We start from the raw sequence: 16,790 nt of genomic DNA, 5'->3' as shown, positions 1-16,790 counted from the left end.
AGAGGAGGGAACAAGATGGTAGAGGACGAATTTACGAATCGGTCGATCGACTTTCTGGCGGATGATCGTCGAAGAGCGGCTCCTTCAGATCGTCCGCGGGGGTTGGCCGGTTTGGAACAAAGGATAGGTGGGGCAAAAGAAGGGACCGCATCTAAAGAGAGTCGGGAATCTCACGCTTCGTTTAATTAATGAACGGCGGCACCGTTTCCTCTCTTCCCTTTATAGAGTCTACTACGCGCCGGTTCATCTAGCCACGGGTTTCTCTCCCTGGATTCTTCTCACGATTACACGCGCATCCTGCTTGTGGACACAACGATGACGCTGTTTATGGACCACTCGGCCCGCCGCGATGTATGGGGTTGGAACGAAACACGAACGAATCCACCGGGGATTTTTCTACCACGGGGAATCTTTCATGTCGCCGCTCGATGAGATACGTGAGCCCACCTTTCCCGATGAACGAGCATCACGATGCCCGATCAAGACGACCCGTCCACGCTAATCGGATACATCGAAGCGTTTCTGGCCACTTGCCTGACCAAATTTGCTTATAGCTAGTCATTGTTTACGCAAATTAATCGCAAGACTATTTATTATAAACCTATTACAAAACTTCATGCGAACAATTGCAAAGTTTCGAAGTGGTTAATCATATCCAAGTGTCATGTACTCTTGAATGTTCCTTACATTTACATAAAACATTTTTCAGCCTTCAACTTTCATTAGAAACACATAATTACGACAAGAAGTACCTTTGACATATACCGTTAACAATTAAATTTTTTACAATTGAATTATACATTGCCAGGGTTAAAACAATACACTAATAAGTTGCATCATCAACCTTCCATTAGAACAAGAATAATAAACGACAGCGTTATGACGCCCTCCGATGTGTATTACCTCAATACATTCGCCATGAAATGTTGTCATAACACGAAAGTTCTAACGTCGCCGTTTGAAGTCACCGACTATACATTGGCAACTAGAAGGTTAACAATTCGCAATTGTCACCATCTGCGGGCAAATCGAACGACCTGTGACGCGACGTTGTGCGGACATATTTGTTCGGACCAGATTTCTGATTTATCAGCGATAGGCTGACAAAGGGTCGGCCGAAATCCTTTGAAGATATCGCGTATCGGTCGATTCGTTGTTTGATCTGCGTCCAAACATGGATGAGCACTCTGTCCGTCATTGATAACGACCATGATCGCCGATGGTTCCTGCTATCGTGAAACGTGCTACTCATCCTGGTCGAACCCTTATCAGGTACGTATGTTTGTACTTGTGTCACCTAAAGTGTTGCCGAAACAAGATCGGCAAATGGACGACCACAATGTTTTCCATTTTGAAACTCCTTAGCTCCGCACGGTTACGTAACATTGAACGAAATAAGAGGCAATTAGTTTTTGAGAATTTTTATAGGAAACAAATGAAGAGAAATTGCAGAAAATCGAACACACATAAATTTAAGGGAAGATGTAAATTTATTATCAAAATAAATGTGTAATCAATTTATGGTTAGGTTCCGTATAACCTTGTAATAGTAACTTAACCTCAAAGTTACTCGTACAGCGTCACCATGAAAAGTATCAACATTATAACTATCTTTACGTAAATTCGAATTCACGCAACGAATTTCATGGTGAAGAGGTTGCAAACAATGGCGGGCAGGAAACACTATCCCGGATCACCTTGTGTCAACTACGCGCAACAACGACGTGCTTATGTACGAGCGGGTGTATTAATTATCCCGGGGTCTCCTTATAACGTAATTTATGGGAGCACGAGGGTACGACCGAGGGGAGCGTTATCAATCCGGCGAGATTAATCACTCAAGTTTATGCCGGCCTTCTATCCACTTCGCTCCATAAGTAGTACACTCGGCTTTGCCTCCATGGCTTTTCGTACCCCCGCTACTTCCTTCAGCCCAGCGTCTTTGATTTATGAGCGAACGCGCTTTAAGTCTTGCCGTTATGATACTTTGATAGATAAATAATTTCAGTGAAAGTTCTACTCGAGATTGTGGAGAGGGTTCAGTGGGTTTGACATTTTGGTTTCTGGGGTACATTATTAAACGTGTGGGACTACTCGATACAAATTACATTTCGTGATTCAGGATTTATAATAGCTACTGCACGTGAACTTCTAGCCTTCTAGCCTTGGAAAGTTATTGACGGATTATAATATAAGCTTTTATGAAAAAGATTGATCTAAATTATACTACTTAAATATCAGACAGTATACGTAGCAGAAAAAGTATCCTTAATAACTTATATTACTTAAGTGCAGTAGAAAAGTTATTTAGAATGAGGAACTGTAGATTTAACATTGAGTTAACTCGGAGTCGATCAAGATTAGGGGGTTAACACGAACTACAATCCGCTACAGCCCTCCGAAGCAAACTCCGACGTGTAAGCGATCAAGAGCACGAGCAACGTTCTAAGGAGGAAGAGGGAACCGACTGTGATCACCGTCCAGAAGCGAATTCAGCGATTCGCGAGAAAGGTGCAAGATCGAAGTGAAAAGTGCAATGGGCGCGCACTCTACCGAGTGCAGGCTGAACCCGTCCATGATTCTTTCCTCGTTGCACCGTGGTCTAGCGTTAGAAACGTCTCGCTCGCGGAACCTGTCGAAGTGCGGGTATTTCAACACGGTGACAACCGTTGCTGCACACATTGTCGAAAGTATACACCCCTTCCGTCCCTGGAGGTGCGAGGGGGACGAGCAACGGAGGGGTGGTCGCGCGGAAAGTGGAAAGGGAACGACCCCCTCCACCAAATAGCCCCATCCTAAACCCCCCACTTTTCCCGTTCGCTACGATGCTACGGTACCATCGAGGAGGGTCTATAACCGTCCTCCGTCGAGTCGTGCTGCCACCTGTGCAAAAGCTTTTGGCGACCTTGCACGTGAGTGGTCGCTAACCACTTCGAACTGGTCGCACCGCTGGAACCTCTTCTTGCACGTCGATCTTTCGAAAGTGTCTCTCATTGATTCCGCAATACGTAACTGGTACCATAGTTTCAGAGGTTTCCAAATTAAGTTCGGGTACTGATATTTGTGAAGGTCAACTTGAATCTTGTTAAACGTACATCTTAAGGCTGTTATAGGGTAATCTTATTTTAGCGAAAGCGCAGTCGTATCGATTCACTAAATGTGACGGTGCACTTGGACATTAACATACTGTTAATACAGGTACTTTTATAAAAAGACTAATTTGTTAAGTGATACAATGGAGAATTAGGAAGTGTCTTCGCATGGGTTCAATAAGGGGGTAACTTCTGTTAGAGCCAGATACTCATATTACAAATTTAATACAGCAGATTCTTATCACCGATGAGAGGTCTTGAAATTTGTAATACATCAAAACATTTTCTTCCGCCAAGTAGCGACTGTCTATATCTCCATGCAATAGCGATGAGAGCGCCACAAGTGAAACTCCGTGTAAGGAGAAAGTAGCTCGATCCTGCCATCTAATGCGTGGCAATGTAGCGCACTGTATCGCACGACATTGTAGCCACAATAACAATATGTATATGTGGGAACGCGATAATAACGAGAATCTATTATACAACCAAAAATAAAAATTAAAGCAATGTCCAAACCCTATTAATATTATATTAACCGCGTAAGGTATTCAAGTGAAAAAATTAAGCTCGGTATTCTGAATAATGTATAGCGTGCCGTAGCACATACGTCCGTTTCTACTGCGGCAGTCCACACGTTAAGTAGATTATCTGCATACGACATCGAGCACATTTTCTTTTTGCTATCGAAATGACGTTCGTGCACTGGACCATAACTCAGATGGATCGCCATCTTTAAATGTTAGATAAACATGTTTTTGAACGCTTGTATATCGTGCAAAAAAAATGATTACGGGTTCAATGGACGATGAGTCGTAGGTTGACCGGGCAACGAATGAACTTTCTACCGGGTGTTACGTGCACTTCATCGTATATCGCACACGATCTGTAATTATAGGTTAGCCCCGTGACAGTTTTCACGTGTTTCCAAAGCGATAGCTACAGATACGCGGACGGTAGCACACGCTTGCATACAGTAGTCATTGTTGTACCTTCGCTCGCTGGTTTACTGTGAGAATTTTTTATTGCCGCCAGTAATGCTGATTGTACGCAATCTTATAACTTATGTTCTCTCGTGTTCCAGGGAAATCCGGTAATAAAGAACGCGATAATCATGTACAACTATATTGTTACAATTGTACAGCATGGTTTTCATACGATTTTCAATTAGCGTTGCTTTATGACTTTATTCTGCACGGGTTTAACAGTTTACACACGGGGAAAAATGTGTTTAACCTGATGTACCTTCGAACGGAATTTAAGAACGGTTTAACGCATTGTTTTATTAGCTTCTCGAATCATCAACCGTACTCGTTCACATTACTCCGTAAGAACTTATGTACCATACTCTGCTAAATACCGTTACTTTTTATTAGACAAACGAGTTCTTAAACTTTAAGTTGTATATTATTATGTTAAGTAAGCAGCGATGAAATTGTTTTATTCTTGAATAACAATAATGCTCACAAAAGGTGAAGGATATATTTGTACATAAACAAGGAACTAGGGGAAGACATCATTTTACCAGAATCAGCGTTACAACATCTAACAAGATAAGAACACTGTTCGAAAGTAATGCGAAATATATATTTTATTCTTGTAAGATGATTAAAATTGTATGAACTGTTTATTATGTAAAGATTCGCAGAATAAATTGTTTCAATAATTAATGAACGTACGATACCCGAGATAACGAGCCACTTTAAAAGGTTTATTCGCACAATATTCTATTAGCGGCAAACAAACCTTTATCCTTTAACGTATCATCTTCTGATATTACAAGAATTTAAAAACGTTTAAGGCAAATTATCGAGTAAAATTGCAAAGTGTTCGTTTAAAAATTCACCCCATAAATGTAACTAAGCCCTTACGAAAGTGAGAAATTATGCGTGTGTATAAATTGTGCAGCAGGTACATGTAATATTAAACCGTATTATCTTTCCTTTCATTTACATTCAAATTCGGCGTAAAGTACGAATCATTAGTTGAAACGTAACAATGCGTACAGCCAATGCATTTAACATGAATTGCATGTACGTACTGTGCTAGACTATAGGCTATAGTGTTGAACGCATTAACATGTTAATGCCTTGTCTCGCGCCACGGTTAACTGTCTCATCTCACCACGGTTGAACGTGTTAGTTGATCCACGGCATTAGTAATTCAAAGCGTGGAGACACCTATAGTGCGCACAATTCATAATAAAACACCTTCCCGGTATACCGTGTCTACAAACGGACTCGTTACAAATTGCCTCGTTACTAATCGATACCGTTTACACCGAAACACGCTAGAACTTTGTCGGAAACGAAGCGTTAAGATATTTAAAAAGAATTCCATCCCGTTGCATCCGAGTTTAGCGGACACTTTCAAGTCGACGAAAGGTTTCGATATCGGTACCCTCGCAAGGGTTCACTCGACGGATAATCGCCTAAGAGATCGTAACGCGACGACACATTCGGGGAAGGAGTTTATTACCGAGAATCTGACGACACGGTTTTTACACTGACCAAATCGGTAGGTCGATTCATCGATAAACCGATAACATGAACAGAATGGAGGAACACGATACAAAGCCACTATTACAGCCCCTCTGTGCCGGCTGGTTAATTCCCGATTCCGAAGACGCACGGGTTGATAGGTCGTAGCACACGCACAAGACGGGGAAATCCCAAAATCGATGTGCGACGACATCGGTCACCGGCTTAAGCCTGGGCGTAGTCGTAGCGGAACGTCGACGTTCTGTGCCGTCGACAAATTCGGTGTCGCATTCTCGGAAAGTCACCGATGTAGGGATAGTAAGGTGGGCAGAGGAAGGGGGTTTAAGGTGGAGTCAAAGAGCGGAAGAGAGAACAAGCGGCAAAAGGAGGGTCGGGTGGATGAGTCTACGGGCAAGACGAAGAGGGAGAATCCTTTATATGCAGGGGGGAACATATCTACCGACGAACACACACTGCAACGACACTCGCGTATTTCGACCCGTATACACTTGCACGAGCGAGCTTACAAAGCATATACGCATAGTAGCGGCCTCTTGAAGTCACCGAGGTAGGTGGGTACAGCGAGAAATCGCGGAAAGGAAAGGAAAGGAGAAGAGAGGAGAGGAGAGCGAGAGAGGTTGCGCGCGGCTATGTGTAGACCGCGGTGTTAACAAACGGTACAATAATGTTTCACATCTCGGTGTGCCCTCGCCGTATGTTACCGTCTCGCTCCGGCTCGCGTAGCTTCTCTGTTCCGCAACGTGTTCCTCCGTCGGCGACGCCGTGGCGAGCAAGAGCGCGAAGTAGTAGCTCAACGTGCCGCGCACACTGCGGGACGATGAGAAAGGCAACGAACAGCAGGGTTTGGTAGTAGTACCGGTAGCTACGAGTTTAAGTGGAGGGGGCACGGAAAGGTGGCAGGGGCGGGGCAAGGTTAGTCCGCGCCCACGGAGGGGAAAAAAGCCGAGCTCCGCACCCACTGTGGTGTATTAGAGGGGAGACGAAAGAAGTGTGGAAGGGGACGATTTATCCGGTCGGCCGTCTCTCTCTTTCTGCTGCTCCGTCGTTGAGCACCACTACACGCGGCGTTCGCGTCCGAGCGAGGGGTAAACGCGAGCGTGTGAGTTTCACCACGAAACGGCAAAAATATCTTCGCTGGCAGGTACTCTCGTAGGTAGGTGTGTATATCGGCAATCTGCCGGCCGGCGAAAAATGTCAGTGCACCTTTTTTTCACCCACCCCGCGAGCCTCTACCGTCCCCTACGAAATGCCCCCACCCGTGCCGACGAATGTCCTCCCCCGCAACCTCTGTGCTTCGCGATCCGCCACCTACAGCCGCCCCTACCCGCCCCTTTGATCGGCGGTCGCACCAGGAGGGCGACAAGTAAGCGCGAGGAGGCGAGTTCCCTTGAAAGAACTGCGCAAAACACACTTTCACGACGCCACGGCCGAAGTCGTCGTTGTCGTCATCGTATCCGTCGCGCGAGCCGTTGTTAACTTGTATATTGTTAGTGATCGTCGGCACGTTGCCGCAATCGCGTACACTACGGTCAGTCGATTTGCCGCTCGATTCGACTGGAGGATAGTCGCGACGCGGATCAATTTTCGAATTCGATCGAAGCTGCGTGGAAGGAATTTCGCGAAAGGAAAAGAAGAATCCGAGACCATCGTCCGTCGACGTGTTTTTTTCTTTTTTTTTTTCCTTCGCATCGATGATAACAATCATCGACGATACGCGCGATGGGACATGTACGCATCGTCGGCGCGTTAAACAGCCGGTTCGCGTTTATGCCGCGTAAACGTGCTCGTGTAATACGTTCGTCGTACGGTGATCGTGCGTTCCATTGTATAAGCGTGGAGCGAGAAAGACGTCGCAACGGTAGATTAGAGTGAAAAAGGAAAATCGTAAGTCGAAGACGAGCGAAAGAGAGACAGAGAGAGAGAAAGAGGGAGAAAGAGAGAGAGAAAGGTTACGCGTAGTCAAGTGTCGCGTTGTGTGCGGAGAGCACGGAGGATCTCGAGGAAGTAGGGGTAGAGGTGTACGAGCAAGGGGTACGAAGTAGTTGACGATCGGCCACGATGAAGGAGAAGAGGTAGAAAGAGAAAGAAAGAGAGTGGGAATTACGGCGGTGGTGGGGAGACGTCAGAGTGTGCGGTCGTGTCCAAGAAAGAGGTGGAGAAGCGAATAGCAGCGGGAGAGAGGGTAGCGAACAAACTACCGGGAAGAAGTCAGCGGCAAGTAAAGCAGCGCCGCCGAGGCTAAACTTCGGGATCTATCGAACTAAAATTGTCGTGTAGTTTCTGCCTCCTCTTCTCGCCCCTCCTAACGCAACCTACCTCTCCCTTGACCCCACCAGAACCCAACACGGTGGCAACGGCAGCATCTCGGCCGGTTGCGCCCCCTCTGGCTGCTGGCACCCATCCCCTCCACGAAACGAAAGTCGAACGAAGAGGGAAGAAAAGCGGTGACGGTGGGGCGTCACGAGGGACGAGGAGCGTGCGATGGAGGGAGAAGAAGAGATCGGGACGTATTGAGAAAGAGAGAGAGGGCGAAACGGAAAGAGGAAAAGGAGAGAAAGAGAGAGAAGAGGGGAACGGGAGCGAGAGGGGGTAGGCAGGGAGCGCGTTAGCTGGCCCCACGGGCGACTCACCATATTTTATTGTCGCGTTTGCCGACGCTAACCGCCGGCGTACGGCTCCGTGGCCGATCTACGAAGATGCCGACCTGACTCCGGAGAAGAGAAGTACACGGAACACTCGGCCTACTAGCAGAGCGCGGTACGAATTCGCGTGGGTACGAGGTGCCGGTAGTGGCATCATCAGCCACCAACAGAGGTGGCACCCAGCTCCCCCACCACGCCACGCGGTGTGCCAGCCTGGACCCTCCCACCCGTCTCAACGAGGGCAAACCATCTCGCAAAAATCGTCCCCCTTTCCATGGAAGGAAAAGAACTACGGCGACGACTCTGCCACCACCACTGTCGAGCCGACCGTTTCTCGTCACTACCACCACCACCATCGGCACACTACCATCGTTATCGCCAGCGCCACCGTCACTGTACCGCCGCCTCCTCCTACACCGCGATCAACCGTCATCTCGCGGAACGGGGATACCAGAACTTACGGATTTGGATCGCGTTGTTCGGTCCTTCGAGAAACCCGCTACCGCGTACAGGTTGTTATCGCCAGGATCGGCCGTACCTCGGCTTCGTGAGGCCCGATCGAAATTTCGATGTCAGTGACGATTTACGATACAAGTGCGCGTGTGAATAGTACTCGACGGACCAACGATTATACCTGATCTCGCCACGGGTATATACTCGCTAACAAACGAGTTTCCGCCAACTTCGAATCCGGAGGAACCAGTCGTCGTCGCGCGGACACGCGGCGGCACCTCTTCTTCTTCTACCCTCTCTCTGAACAGGAGCGAGAGAACGCGTATGCATACATGTGGACGCACACGCGCGCGAATCACGCAGAGGACGAAGACAGAAGTGCCGAGAGGGGTTGTACACGTGTGAACCGAGCCAGTTGGTAGTTACTTGTTTAGAGTGCGCACGACTCGGTGCGGTGTTAACTTACAACTCGTCGCGAGTCGAGAAAATCGTGATCGACTCTCGACGACCTGTTCTTAAAAAAACCGAGGTAAATACGGGTATTACCATTTTGTGATTGCGCCGAGTGCGAACCGGTACGTGTGTCGAAGGATTCTACGGACCGAGGAAAAAAAAGGAGTCACGGTGTGCGCGAACAAGTCGATCCTCGCCTTTCCTTTTTCACGAACGTCTCTCCTCCGTCACCATCGCTCGAGTTCTCGACCTACCACTGTTTCCCTCTCTATCTCTCGTTTCGCCGCCTGTCCGTCCCTCTAGCGCTTCCTCTCGCTCGCTCCTCCCTCTGTTCCGTCTCGTTTTCTCGTTTCCTCGCTCTCTCTCTCTCACCCTCTGCATCGCGCTTTCTTCGTCGTGCTCGCCGTTTACGTACCTCCGCCTTCCTATCCGCCGAGCGGAGGACTGGATTCCGTCGAAAAGAAACGACGATTCGGAGGATAGTCGCGACCGATCATAGCTGGCGCGCCGATCGGATCAAACGGCGTGGAGTTGCGAGCAATCGTCATCCACCGGCTCGTATACACGCATTAACGCGTGACGTGTTTGTGCCGCCTTCGTGCCCCGGTAATCGGTTCACCGGGTTCTAGTGTCCACGTCACCTGGACAAAACGATCTTTGTCTCTCCAGTGATCAGTGCGTGAACTCTACCCGTTTGACTTATGCTTGTCATCGCGCCGTGAAAGACGAGTCCTGGCGAGAAACCGACAGTGTCTGCACCGGGTGGGTGCCTTGTGGTCGGAGATCGGCAAACTGGTCCTTGCTATTGTGTTACGACTCTGTGACAGTGCGAGTGTATACAGCCTGGAGAACACCTCCTGCGGGATCGAGTACTATCGAGTACTAATAAAACGCGCGCCTCAGTGAAACCTGTACCTACGATATCCTCCTTTTTTCTACACCGCCTTTTTCATCCGTCGTTTGTGACTCCGCTCGCTGCGAGACCAACACCATTTGTCGTCAACTTTTTCACGGTGCTAACAGTGAAACGATACGGGGAAAGAAAAGTGTTCTTGATACTTGTTCTCGAATGACTCGGTGAGACCAAAACGCGACACAGATGTCACGGTATGAAAGGATGAACGCGTAGCGGCGCTCGACTATCCGGCCCTGAGTGGCCGACACAACATGTCACAGTTCTCTTTCCGAGGATCGCCAAATCTACAGGTGAGTGTCCTCCGTTAGCCTAACTTTCGCGACTCGATTTCACCGTACATATCCAAGATTACTTCGATCGATGTACCCTTCGATTCGATGACATCGATCACGATGTAGCATGACTGAACCCGATCAGCTGCTACCGTGAACTCCGTTTCCTCGTTACTGGTAGCACGCTGACTGCCACCGTGAAAACGGTCGTGTGCAGCACACGCTGCAACTACATCTACTCGAGATATAATCGTTTTGTTTTTCTATTCGAGCATTCCTCGCATTTACCCTAATTTATCGCGTTGTTTTGCCGTGTAGTCACCCATGATCGATGTCTGCAACTTTGTACGACAGCGAAAAACTTTGAACGAAATTATAGTAATCTAAAACTCGAAATTGAGGAGCTAACCGTTGACGTCCCTACGAACTATAATTTTACACTCACGTAATCGAATAAGTAAAAACACCAGCCAGTCACGTGAACTTTATGGTCTCCTTATCGTCAACACGTTGACCGTCACGGTTAAAAATGACCATATATAATATGACGCATTATAATGGCAGTTGCGTATTTTGAATATAATCGTTCCATTTTTCAATCTAAGCATTTTGTATAATAAGCTGCACAACAAGAACGCTTACTAAGCGTAGCAAATGTCTCGGTAATTGAACAAAATTTGTAATGTAATTGTAGATACGAATATTAAGTTATTTAAGCAAGCTAGCAAGCGGAAAGCGTTAGTACTTTGAATAATCGTACTTGCAACGCGTTGTATGTATGTTCGCTTTTAATTACTTCGTCATATTAGCCCTCGAGTGAGCAAGCAGATATTCAGGTATCTTTTCAGATAATTAAATTGTATTCATTGCTGCTTAAATTTTATTTTAAAACGCAATTCAATGAGAATGTAAAATGGGGAACAATTATATATTTTGATGAGAATATAAGAAACTATAAAAAGGAACATTTGGTTGTTCGTATCAGGGATTGATTGGCGCCATTAGTGACAGTCAATGTATTAACACTTAATATTCTTGTAATTTGTTATATAGTATAACGGTAATAATATATAAAATTTGAATACAAAGATTCCCTATTTTAAATTTGTTGCGAGTGAATCTTGTGGCAACGCGATAAACATCTCAGTAAGTCTTAGCAAACCTTATTATTTATTATTTGGCAAATCTTTTATTTGTTCGCATAACTTTCCATCGCATTAACTTCTGTTACCAATCGGGAAATATCGAGGTGCGTTTGGTTAGCACAAAAGGCGAGGAAAATATACGACGCACGTGCAAGCGCACGATACTTGAAAACCAATAGAAAAAAGACATAAGTAATATTGAAATATTAGTGGCAAATACTCGTATATTGTAATTAGTTATGGCTAGATTTACCAACGAGTGTACCTATTTCCACTAAAGGGGTCAAAACGACCTCTTGTCGAGATGAAATCATTCGATGAAAACGTGAATTTATCTGTACAAGTATAGTTTTCGTTTCGAAATTAATATTCGAGATCAGAGATATCACGAGAACTAAGTAAACCAATGAAATATTTCTTGCAAAATTTCTATACACTTTTATTATTCTTAGATACTCTAAAATGTTAGGTTAGGGTAGTTCTAAAACGTGTGGCAAGAAAAGCATTCGAAATTGCAATGAAATTATTTCACCCGTATTTCACTAAATTACCCCCCAAAAAAAAAAATACCAAAAGTATTTTGACCAACTGGCAGACGTGTTAAATGAAAATCGTGATCGTTGTCCGACCAATGCATGTATAAATCCGGATATAATTTCGATGGTTTGAAAGTCAAATGTATTCAACGGTCGAAAGGCTCTCACCTATTTGTGTCTATCTGTTCCTTTTCCTGTGTGTGATTTCGCCATATGTCACGGTTAACCAGGCGAATGAATCGTTTATGCCGTTGACTATACACCGCGAAAACGGATATCGTCTTTATCGTTGCGGATGCACTTTTACGAGCTGCCGAGGTGGAGGAAGTCATCTCCTTCGCTTCACGGAGTTACGATCGTTTGATTGCACGCGATGCAAGTGCGATTCCTAGACTTACCTCGTGTTCGAGTCGAGTTGGCATACAACATAATTTCACTCGATACTGGTAATATTTAAAGTTTCATTGCAAAACGGACGTCGCTTTTAGAAACCGCGATGTTATCGAACTTTCAATTCGTATCGTGTACAAATGCTCCGTTTAACGACTACAAGTGCTATAAAAATCAACTTGTTCTTTTCTACAAACCCCCTTTACTGACTAATTAATTTTACGAGCTAAGTGAAATCATTTTCGAGTTCGCGATAAAAATGTCTGCTTATTTTTCTTGGCAACTAGACTGTTATTTATCGTAGAATGTTAAAAGAAATTTGTTACAATTCATCTTAAATTCCGTACCAAAAAATTTGATATTATTTCAAACATTTCTGTCGAGAATAAATGTTAGTATTAGACATAACAAATATATGTAAAATTCAGTATAGGTTACGTCAAATGTTTTACAATTTTTCATCACAATACCCTAATACATTGATGACGAATGATCCAATTTTAGTGCTCTGTCAGTTCTAAAGTCATTGTCAAGATCATATTGTTAAAATTTCAATGAAAAATGGTAGTTTCAATTTGGAAGATCATTCACGAAAATCGTAACGAGACACAAGCCACGTCGAGTGGTTGCAACGATTCATTTCGGTCTTGCAAACCGCAACGGATAATTTGTAGCGTGGGATCTTGTTCGTAGGGAAAATGGATAGCCGTTGGCAAGCCTGAGAGATTCGGTACCACGTGTCCTGACATGTTGCATATAGGTGTTACGCTGCTGTTGGTGCATACCTATTCGCTGTGCATAGCGCCGAGCTGAGAACATGTGTTGCCACGCCTAAAGCAACGTTCCGAAATGATCGAAGAGCTTGCGCCCTGCTAGAATAATTATCTCGTCTTACTATCAGCCGGCTTTTTACACCTTTATCGTTGCATTGTTGCCACGCTCGTTCGAAGCTCTTTTATCGTCTACCTTTCACCGATTCTTCTTAATTTCCACTTCTTATGATTAAATCTTTGAATCTAAAAACGACTATTCTTATTGAAAGGTAGTCTTTTTTTGAACAAATTTCATGGCAGTAGAAGTTTCATTTTCTTTTTATTAATTTCAGTACTAAACGACTGCAAAAATTTCATTTACATGCAATTAAATTAATGAGACATTTAGATGATTCCAACTTGGCATACTTAATATAAACAACTCTAAAATAAAATTATAAAAATTCTAAGATTGTCCTGAGACTCCTACGATCTGACTGTTTAAATACTACAAATTTATTGAGAGCCATCGAAATCGTTCAATATGCTAATTGAACAAATATGCATTTGTTCGAGTAAAGTCTTTTAAATGTCAGTTCGATTCAGTTCGATTAATCGTTGTTTTAAACGGTGTAGATAGTTTGGCGCAAAATTATTAACAATTCGAAGCGACTATCGATAATATTCGTAAACGTAGTAGAGAAACAGAAAACAGAATCGTTGCCGGTATCGTGTTTGTTTTAAGTGCCGATAAAAACTAATGGTCTATTATCTATGTGTATTACTCTCCGTATAACAGAGTTAAATAAACAAGCAAAGAACTCCACTCATGAGTTGTCGTTTTATCGTTGACACAGTTCTTTCTTTTTTCTTTCGAATTCCCGCCCGTTGCCTGTCAAACTTGACGCGTTTAATCTTTCCACCGCGCGCCGTTTGTTTGTACGAAGAAAAATTTATTGAGAGCCATCGTAATCGTAGAATTCAATTTCTCAACACCAGACGGGGTCTTTGAATCATCGAACGCCACTTTCTCGAGAACGTACGCGACACTGCTTATCGTAATTATGTCATAGTTCGGCTAAAAAGCGTCGATAAGGAAACCTCACACTTTGTTCTATCGTCCGTGAAGCCTAGTTTCATCACCGATCTTGTACGTACAATAAATACCGTTTTTTCTCGCATTTTTATTCCGTCTAATCTAAACAGCCACCGTTTGATATTAGGAATAAAAGTAAGGTTTCGTTTATTTGCGTCAGATGCAGCGCGATTTTAATTACAGTGACAGGAATTAGGGATACGAATTCGCCGAGTTCTAAATTTAATTCATACCCATCGTCAAGCTGGTGGGAGCAAGATCCTCTTAATATTTTTTCCCAGCCAGAATTAAGCTCGCCGCGACGACACGCGAATTTCGTAGCATGCGAACAAGCCAGAAGAAATTGATGTTCGGTATCCTGACTTTTTCTTTTGCGAACGGTCTCGTTTCCAAGCGCGAGTATTCGAGCGGAGTACAGCAAGAACCAAGTTGTTGCAACGATGAAGAGATAAAAATTCTTCGATCCCCGGCTGGTCGGGATAGCGGAATCGCCGGCTTGAAATTAAGAAGGCGAAAGCCGACAACAAGCACACCTGAACGCGCTTTATGGTTATTAATGATAAGTTTACACGGCTCGCGTGTCGTACGTATTTACGGCCGACAGTTTCTTCGCCGAGAGCTCAACGACTCGGTTACATCATCGACGCAAAGCAAATGCCAACCGCGAGCTGCTATCGTGCTTGTTGCAATAAGAAAACCGATCGACAATTAACCCTTAGACTCCCATCAGGGTTTCTTCTACACTGTCGACAAATTTAGAATTAGAACTTCGCACCTAACATTCTGCGGTTTGAACATGTACTCGTGGGTAAATCGTTTCGAACAACTTTCAGTCTGAGTTTGGTAAAGTTAGGATTCAAGATAGTATTTGCTGTGTAGGAAGTCTGAGGTTTTAATTAGAATTTTGATGAAGCCCGTGACTCGACGTTATATTTAATTATCTAAAAAATTAGAAAGAGCCGGTCAAAGTATCGGCCATCCTTCGTGTCATCCTCTCCGAAGTTCCACGCATAAGAAGCATACCGTGGATGCATCGGATTTAGATTCAGCAATACTCCGGATTTAACGGCAGGTTCGGTTGCCTCCCAGTCGTTTCCGGTGGAGCGAATCGAAGCGCCTTGGAATTCGTGGAATTGCGTGGCGTGCGATTCCGACACGGGTCCGCGGACAATTTGGTCGGGTTCTCTTTGTTGTTGTTGGCTTATTGGAATGCGTTCGCGGGGGGAACGCGAGGAGGCACCGCGAGGATTCCTGAATGGTGGTGGCCGCGTAAAAATTATGAATGGCCATATTATTGCAAGTTGGCAGCGCGCGATGTGCCACGGCACGATACGTTGCCATATAGATACGATCTCCGGTAGTAGTTTGCGCTCGGCAGTTAGCCGGTGTTTCGCTCGCTGACTCGGCGCTACTCGATCCAATCGAGCTGACTCAGATCCTCCGCCCGCCCTCTTCCGTCTCTCTTCTATTCTCTCCTCTTCTCTCGCTCCTTGCATTCATTCTTACTCTGGCTGACTCCACTTCTGCCCTCCTTTTTTTTCTTTCCTCGGACTCTTCTATTCATTCACTCGCACCGCTTCGCCTCTTCTTTTTCCTCGCTTTCGTCCTTCTTGCGCTCTTCCGAACCCACCGACTTTTCGCGCCTCTTTTTTCTGATAGCTTTGACTCAAACTGCTTCTTTCATTCGTTTCTTCATCGAATTCATTCACTCACGGCCTCGGACTATCTCAAATTGCAATCTCGAGTTTAACTCTTTCCATGCTAGACGCGTGCAATGCGAATTTTATACTATCTCAAAATTTCCACTCGGGTACCGTATTACTTTCCTGTATGGAGGCTAACGGAAACGTTCGTTTAGGCGCTTACAATCGTTACATTTGGCAGATGAATGTCTTTAACCAAACGGTTAAATTTGGCAGATAAATATCTTTAACCAAACGGTTAAATTTGGCAGATGTCTTGAACTTTTTTAGCTATTCAAACCAGAAGACTTTTGTCTTTCAACAACGTATGACTTGAATGCGTGCCAGTTGGATCTCTAAGAGTAGAATCGATAGAACAGCGCATGAGATTCTGTACATCTTAAATGTCGGCGGACAGATTTGATTCGAGTTTTGAATGTGTACCTGGTAAGAACATGAATGTAGGGACAGGAGGAACGTAAGCGTTGAATGTACACGCTGGACGCGTAGTTCGATAAGTACACATATGCACAAGGTGTGAACGTAGGAGTTAGATGCATAGGTTCCGAACACGTCAAACATACGTGCGAGTCACATGCGTAATTCATACCTAAGGATTTGTGTAGAATTGATGCAAAGAATTTCAGTGTGCAGAATGCATAGGATTTGAACGCGTAGAACTTGAACGTGTGGGAGTTAGATGCGCAGGACCTTGGCGTGTAGAACTTGAATGCGTAGGACGTAGATTCTTGGAGCTTAAGATTTGAATGTAGGACGAGAGTACAACTTGAATGTGCAGAAGTTACACACAATTCTGAGACTAAGGATGCAAGGACTTGAATGTAAGAATTGAATATGTGGAG

General features: G+C 44.8%; 1 protein-coding gene and 1 long non-coding RNA gene across 3 annotated transcripts in view; one reads left to right on the top strand and one right to left on the bottom strand.

Annotated features, from left to right (window-relative positions):
- Positions 1 to 16,790, bottom strand: part of LOC105663212 (uncharacterized) — a 241,852-nt gene that overhangs the window by 77,498 nt on the left and 147,564 nt on the right. The window lies entirely within an intron of this gene.
- The window catches only part of mirr (iroquois-class homeodomain protein mirror), a 33,385-nt gene continuing 23,589 nt past the window's right edge, over positions 6,995 to 16,790 (top strand). The window contains exon 1 of one of the 2 annotated variants that reach the window (XM_076530212.1): positions 6,995 to 10,344. In XM_076530212.1, the coding sequence (XP_076386327.1) occupies positions 10,306 to 10,344 (39 nt within the window). In that variant the 5' untranslated portion in view covers positions 6,995 to 10,305. The remainder of the gene's footprint in view (positions 10,345 to 16,790) is intronic. The other variant, XM_076530213.1, reaches the window with a different exon arrangement.

The sequence above is a fragment of the Megachile rotundata genome, chromosome 3 (genome assembly GCF_050947335.1).
Source record: "Megachile rotundata isolate GNS110a chromosome 3, iyMegRotu1, whole genome shotgun sequence".
In the NCBI taxonomy this organism is placed as follows: domain Eukaryota; kingdom Metazoa; phylum Arthropoda; class Insecta; order Hymenoptera; family Megachilidae; genus Megachile; species Megachile rotundata.
Note: the sequence above shows the minus strand (reverse complement) of the source record. Positions and strands in the feature narration are given on the sequence as shown.